General features: G+C 51.4%; 1 protein-coding gene across 1 annotated transcript; it reads left to right on the top strand.

Moving 5' to 3' along the window:
* Positions 1 to 2,648: 2,648 nt before the first annotated feature.
* Positions 2,649 to 5,166, top strand: PLAGL2 (PLAG1 like zinc finger 2). Its single transcript, XM_010221834.2, has 2 exons — positions 2,649 to 2,949; positions 3,860 to 5,166. Exons 1-2 carry the CDS (start codon positions 2,687 to 2,689, stop codon positions 5,079 to 5,081), a joined length of 1,485 nt encoding a protein of 494 aa, XP_010220136.1. The 5' UTR covers positions 2,649 to 2,686; the 3' UTR covers positions 5,082 to 5,166.
* Positions 5,167 to 6,624: the final 1,458 nt, after the last annotated feature.

Below are 6,624 nucleotides of genomic sequence, written 5' to 3'. Positions count from 1 at the left end.
CGTGACGAACTCTTGTCCTCTGGGGAGCTGCAGGGGAAAGAGTGACCTGGAGCTGGGACGTTCGGAACCGTCCGATCTGAGAGCTCTCGAGTTTTCTGGGCTGGAAGTATTTCTCAAGGACTTTCAAGGACTAGCGCCAAACCTGTTGTGCTGGTGTAGATTTGTGATCAAAACGACTCTCTCTGGACAAGTATAGATGAAGTATACCCAAGAGTTCCAAATAAAAAGTGACTATTTCTCTTTGGTGGCTGCGGAGTTACACTCAACAGTGAGCACACTGGAAACATTCTTTAGGAAAATGTTGCATTAAAAAAACGAGCTGAGATCGTTTTAAAATGAAAATATAGATCAGGCAGAGATTTTATTAGCCAAGCATGAATTACGACTTTAATCTTAAGATCTGTTCCTATTCTTATGCTATTACTTTTAACTGAACCAGTTTGCAATAGAAGTGCACTGAAACTATGCAAGCTCCTCATCTGTATTTCTTATTGCACAGCTGCTAGCGTCCTGTATTAAGTATTCAGAATTAGAAACAGACCCAAACAGTTAGCCCTTTTTCCTCCTAGGACTTTAAAATTTTAAAGGAGGGTTCGTGAAATTTTACAGTAGTTGATTACAAGGAAATTATTTCTTACCTCATTTGTGGGTATTTGGGTTTCTGCTCTGAAAAAATGATAGTTTATGTGCATTATTATTAAAGACAGCAACATTCAAACTTTGTCTTTTTTTTTAGGTGGCTTTGAAACTGGAACAGATGGCTGAGCTTGTTCAAAGGGAAAGAAGCAAATACCTGGCGAAAGTGGAAGAGACTCTTGGAACGCCCACAAAGCTCTGAAGCAGGAGACAGAACCTCTGTCCTTTCTGGAACCCATCTCATACAGAGGTGAAATATTCATAGTCTTAGATGCCTACAAAACAGGATGGCTCTGAAGCCCGGGACACCTGCATCCTGAGAGGGAGAAGGAGCCAGCACGTCACCCTGTGACATCTCCGCGGTTTTAGTCCTTTCCGTGCTGTGCTCTGCTCAAGAAGGCTGAGTCCTCATAAAATCAAGTTCTGCTCTTGACGGTCGTTTTGAAACCTCATGTTTAGTGAAACATTTTCCTAGAATCATGCCCTTTCCCAGTGTGCCCACCCCGAGGGAACAATTGGAGGTATCGTGATTTGTTTGTGGAGCTGTTGCCATTGCAGCTATTCACGCGCTCCGGCGCGCTGTCTTCGTGGTGAGGTTTGTTCCCTTGCAGTTGCACATCCTGCCCACAACGGCCCTCGTGTTGGTGTGCAGGCAGGAAGCTCCTCACTCTGAAGCAATCCTGGAGGACAGGGCTTGAGGCTTTGATGCTATTTTAAGGAGAGTTTCTCAGGCAGCTAACTGCAAGGCAGGAGATCCATTCCGAGCCTTTGATTCCAGCTACCCCCTTCCAGGGGTGGTGACTGGGGCTGGTGGAACCATATAAAAATGCATGATATTATTCACAAGGCAAACGCAACTGAAGACCAGCCTGCAAACAGCGGTTAATATGGATGTTCACCAATAGGAAAGCCAACAGAGAGTACCCATAGATGAAGAGGTTGTAGGAGGTATACTTTGTTGAGAGGAAACAGTTTCACCTTCTGTATGAGTGGATGAGATAGTATGAGAGAGATATTTATTCATTACTGTAGAAAATCTGCTAATCCTGAGAGGTAGAATCTGCTCTGCAGTAGAAAAAACACAGTGACTGATCATGCTCTGAAGAGAAGTAGCATCTATTAGCTTCTTGAAAAAGGATGTGGTGTTGTTGATGGCAGCAGGTTTTCATCCACAATCCTGTTGACCCATGTACAGTAATTCAGATTGGTTTGCTAGGAGGTAGTTTTACCAGCTCGCCAGGTTTGGAGTAGAGTGGATGAAAAAAACAAATTGCATGAGAACCTTAGCTTCTCAGAAAAGCTCTAGAAGAGAACCCCACATGGAGATTGATCAAGAGCAGGTGAGAATAAGCTTCAAAGTTACTGCAAAAAAGGGATGAAAAGAGATCTGCAAAAAAGCTGGGAGAGATGAGGTAATTAGAGCTGCAGAGAGACACCCACCTGCAATATTTCCAAAGAAAACAATACAGCAAGTGTCACTGGCTCTTAATAGTGACAATAAAAGTTATTCAGAAATTGTTCGAGGAATCCAAGGGAAACAGGAGTTAAGGGAGAAAAGAACCTCATGCACTGTGCTAGAGCAGTGATTTAATGTCTTTCTGCTCAGCAGTAAATTATCCCTGCTGTGCTCAGAATGCGTCACCTGCTGCTGGCACTTATCTCCCATGGAGGGTAGATACACACCTGAGTTAGGCTCAAATCCAGCACCTCCCTGTTCAAAGCCCTTTCCGGCCGGTCTGCTGTCACACAACCATGTCCTGTTCTGCAAAACACGCCGAAGGGGTGGCAGCGTCCCTGGTGTGTGCCCAGGCCACACGGCACCGTCGCGTGGTTGCAGTGCTCGTTGAACCCCCCGTGTGTGTCTGTGCGCGGGTGCGAGAGGCCGTGTCCTAACCCCACTGCTCTGTGGTTGCAGATGGAGATGTCCTGCTCGTAGCGACGTTTGGTGGCCGCAGGAGGTCCCAGCTGGCGGCTGCCCCGGACAGCGGCGCGGCCGGACACCCGCAGGCCCCAGTTCTGCTGGACATGGCCACATTCTACTAGACCTGCCATGACGGCATTTTTCCCCACTGTCCCCAACTGGATTCAAGATGCAAAGCAGGAGGAGGAGGAGACAGGCTGGAAAATAGTCCCCAGGCCAAGAGGGGAAGAGACCGCAAGTCAGGGAAAATGCCAGTGTGAAATATCAGAGACCTCCTTCCCTAACGTGGACAAGCTGAGAGCTCACACGCTCTCTCACGCTGAGCAGAGACCGTACAACTGTCCTCAGCTGCACTGTGGCAAGGCCTTTGCTTCTAAGTACAAGCTGTACAGGTAGGTAACGGCTGGTGCCTCTGCAGAGCAGCTCTGCCTGCTCCGGGTGGGGAAAACCCCTCCTGATGGGTTTTCATATAATTTCTGAGAAGGTGGAGGAGGGGGAATGCCCTTGTTACCCAGCAAAGCAGCCGAGTGCCAGACATTACCATACTTGGCATCTGCGTAAGCCCCTTCCAGAAGGCCTCAGATAACATTTTATCCTGAGCTCAGGATATTTTCTGTATTACTAAGAAGGAAATTGAAGCATAAAGTGAAAAACAACCTGAAAAGCAAGAATAGCACTCAGATTACGTAGGTCCTGCCTTTGTAACCTTAATCACAGGAACATTTCCATGGCAACTATTGCTCTAGCATAAAGAAGTAGAGCTTCCATTTGTGTATTGAAATATACGGTAGAAAAATATATTCTAAGATGATTAGGAACGTGAAGACTGGATGAGCCACGGTTTCATAGATTAAAAAGGTATCAAGGCGGGATCAGTCCTCAGTGGTAGTCAACAGACATTGCCACAACCTGATGCCTCTCGATGAAATGAGGTGGTCTCACCCGTGGACGAGCATTTCTCGTCATAAACGACCAGGGTTCTCTTTGTCATTTCCCCTTGTGGCAGTTTCAGCAGAGAGAACAGCAGCTCGTAGATGCCTGGAGCTCTCGGGGCAGGGGTGACACGTTCTGGGCAGGGCAGGCACCACTCGGACTCGTGGCTGTTGTGGGACACGTTGTGCTCCCGGGCCTGGGCAGTCCCCACTGCCTGGCTTGGCTGTGCAGCAGCTTTTTAGTCACACTCCAGTTCCAGCTGGGGGTTTGGTGCCCTTAAGTGCAGAGCCCAGTGGAATCTTGAGAAAGCAGCGTGTGTTCTCCAGGGGGCTGGACTCTGGGCTAAACTCTCCCGCTTCCTCCCAAAAGGCACATGGCCACGCACTCTGCCCAGAAGCCTCATCAGTGCATGTACTGCGAGAAGATGTTCCACCGCAAAGACCACCTGCGCAACCACCTGCAGACCCACGACCCCAACAAGGAGGCCCTGCACTGTCCCGAGTGCGGCAAGAACTACAACACGAAGCTGGGCTTCAGGCGGCACCTGGCCATGCACGCGGCCGCCAGCGGCGACCTCAGCTGCAAGGTTTGCCTGCAGACCTTCGAAAGCACCCAGGTCCTGCTGGAGCACCTCAAGGCTCATTCCCGGCGCGCCTCCGGCGGAGCCAAGGAGAAGAAGCACCCGTGCGACCACTGCGACCGGCGCTTCTACACGCGCAAGGACGTGCGGAGACACTTGGTGGTGCACACGGGGCGGAAGGACTTCCTGTGCCAGTACTGCGCCCAGCGGTTCGGGCGCAAGGACCACCTCACCCGGCACATGAAGAAGAGCCACTCGCAGGAGCTGCTCAAGATCAAGACGGAGCCTGTGGACATGTTGGGTCTCCTCAGCTGCGGCTCCTCTGTAGCCGTGAAGGAGGAGTTGAGTCCGGTCCTGTGTATGGCATCCAGAGACATGATGGGTGGTAAGAGCTTCCCTGGCATGTTGCCCGTGGGCATGTACGGCACACACCTGCAAACCATGCCCAGCTCAGGGATGCCCCATTCTTTGGTTCCTAACTCTCTTCCCATGGGAATGAGCTATCCTCTGGAGTCTTCTTCTCCCATCTCCTCCCCACCGCAACCTCCTCCAAAGTATCAGCTTGGATCTACCTCATATTTGCCTGAGAAACTACCCAAAGTCGAGGTGGACAGCTTCCTGTCAGACTTCCCTGGCAGCCTGTCTCTCTCAGCTGGTGAGCCTCAGTCCTCTTCGCCTCAGCCGCCCGCTCTGGATGAGGCTCTGCTTTCCAAGAGCCCCGCTAACCTTTCCGAGGCTCTCTGTGCTGCTAACATGGACTTCTCTCATCTTCTCGGCTTCCTCCCCCTAAATCTTCCTCCTTGCAATCCGCCCGTGTCTTCAGGGGGATTGGTCATGGGCTACTCGCAGGGGGAGACACAGCCACTGCTTTCCACTTTGCAACATCAACCTCAAGAAGCTCCTGGAACTGGGGCCTCACTGAACTTTGGTCCCCTTCATTCATTGCCCCCCGTTTTCACCTCCAGCCTGAGCACAACCACACTGCCACGTTTCCACCAGGCATTCCAATAAGCTGAAAAGTAGCACTGGAGAACAGATCTTTCAGCCACCTTTTGTGGAGAGCCTTAAAAACGCACAACTCCTCCTTCCCTCGGGGCGCGAGAGCTCTCCCCGCTGATCCGCACGGGAGGTTTCTGAGCGCTGCAGGGAGCACTTGTAGACTGGAACAGCAGATACCCCCGGGCAAGTCCCAGTCCTGTACAGTGAAAAGATTTCAGCTAATAGACTGGATATATTTTATCTAATTTTTAATCTGTGAATCAAGAGCCACACTTAGCACTGACCTTCCCGGGATGCTGGAGCTGTGTTCCCCTCGGGCAAGGGCCTGACCCTGAGAAGGAGTTGAGACTCTCACCTTGGGCTAAGCTTGTGAAGAGTCCAACTTCCATTTCATGCTGTATCACACTGCAATTCTGGCAAAATAATGGAAACCTCCCCACGGAGGAGAGGGAGGAGGAAGGACACGGCTCTGTACGAAGCGTCGGGGAGGAGGCCGCCCTTCCCCGCTACCTCTCGTCCTCTCGCCCAGCGCAGCTAACTCCCCCCGTACCGCCTACTCCACATCAGTGTTAAGGAGCTAGACCGTTTACGCAGCAAATTCAGACGCAGCACCTCGTTTTTCTTTACGGAGCCATTAGGTTAAACTCATTACAGTGAACATTGTTTACACAACACAAATCTGTTCCCACCCCTACAAAAATAGGAGGCACCAGAATACACTGGTTTTCTATCTGGTGTGGCTAGAACACTGTTTACACAACGAAGTCAGGTTGCACTGATTTCTCTTCACTTTCACATTCTTCCCCCATGGGGAAATACACTGCTTTTTTGGACCGTTTCAGCCCTGCCGCTGTTTTTGGCAGTTTCTTGCATATTCCCTCTGTGTATCCCTGTGCATCGAGAGGCGGGAGCAGCTCTCGCAGCTCGGCTCGTGTGGGGATGGAGCCGACGGGTCGCGCGGCCCTTCCGAGCCCGCAGCGGCGCCGGAGCCGCGTGAGGAGCCGGGGCTGGAGCGGCCGGGACGAGGACCCCAGCGCCGCGTCGGGAGCCGCAGCGGAGCGCGCGCTGCCAGGGCTGCTCCTTTGCACCGTGCAGTGAGGTCAGTACCGTTCGGCTAAGCTCAGGAGGTTCATTTTAACCTCCGTTCTAGGCTGATGACATCCAGGAATCAGGAGAAAATAATTGGTGCCAGGTTCACTTACACTTTGCCACTGTATTTGAAACGTTTTCCCCAACACTAATAGTTCTAACAAAAGCGGAGGGCTTGGACACGCAGTTGCCTTTTCACTCAAGATTTGGGGCCCCAGGCCTTTCTGTTCTCTCTTTCTTCAAGCTTTGCCTCCCGAGCTGAAATTTCTGCCTCCCTCGCTCCCTGGGCCCCCTCTTCAGTTCTCTCGTGGGTTTTAATGGGTGTTTTACCCACCGAGCGCCGGAGCAGGAGGTGGCCCGAGCTGCTCGTGCCGTTTAGCACCTGCTGAAATTGCTGCCTCCCTTTCCTGGGCGCTTGTACTCAAGGCAGTAGCATGGAGGTCAATGTTGCTGTGCCTTCGTGCAC

Source organism: Tinamus guttatus, unplaced genomic scaffold (assembly GCF_059628265.1).
Source record: "Tinamus guttatus ecotype Peru unplaced genomic scaffold, ASM5962826v1 Tinamus_guttatus_pri_ptg000194l, whole genome shotgun sequence".
NCBI lineage: Eukaryota > Metazoa > Chordata > Aves > Tinamiformes > Tinamidae > Tinamus > Tinamus guttatus.
This window is presented reverse-complemented; position numbering and strand designations above follow the sequence as displayed.

Bases quoted from the DNA above. Each gene is read 5' to 3' on its own strand.
- PLAGL2 (XM_010221834.2), top strand. From the start codon at position 2,687: ATGACGGCATTTTTCCCCACTGTCCCCAACTGGATTCAAGATGCAAAG. The intron at 2,950-3,859 runs GTAGGTAACGGC...TCCTCCCAAAAG, and splicing joins TCTAAGTACAAGCTGTACAG to GCACATGGCCACGCACTCTG.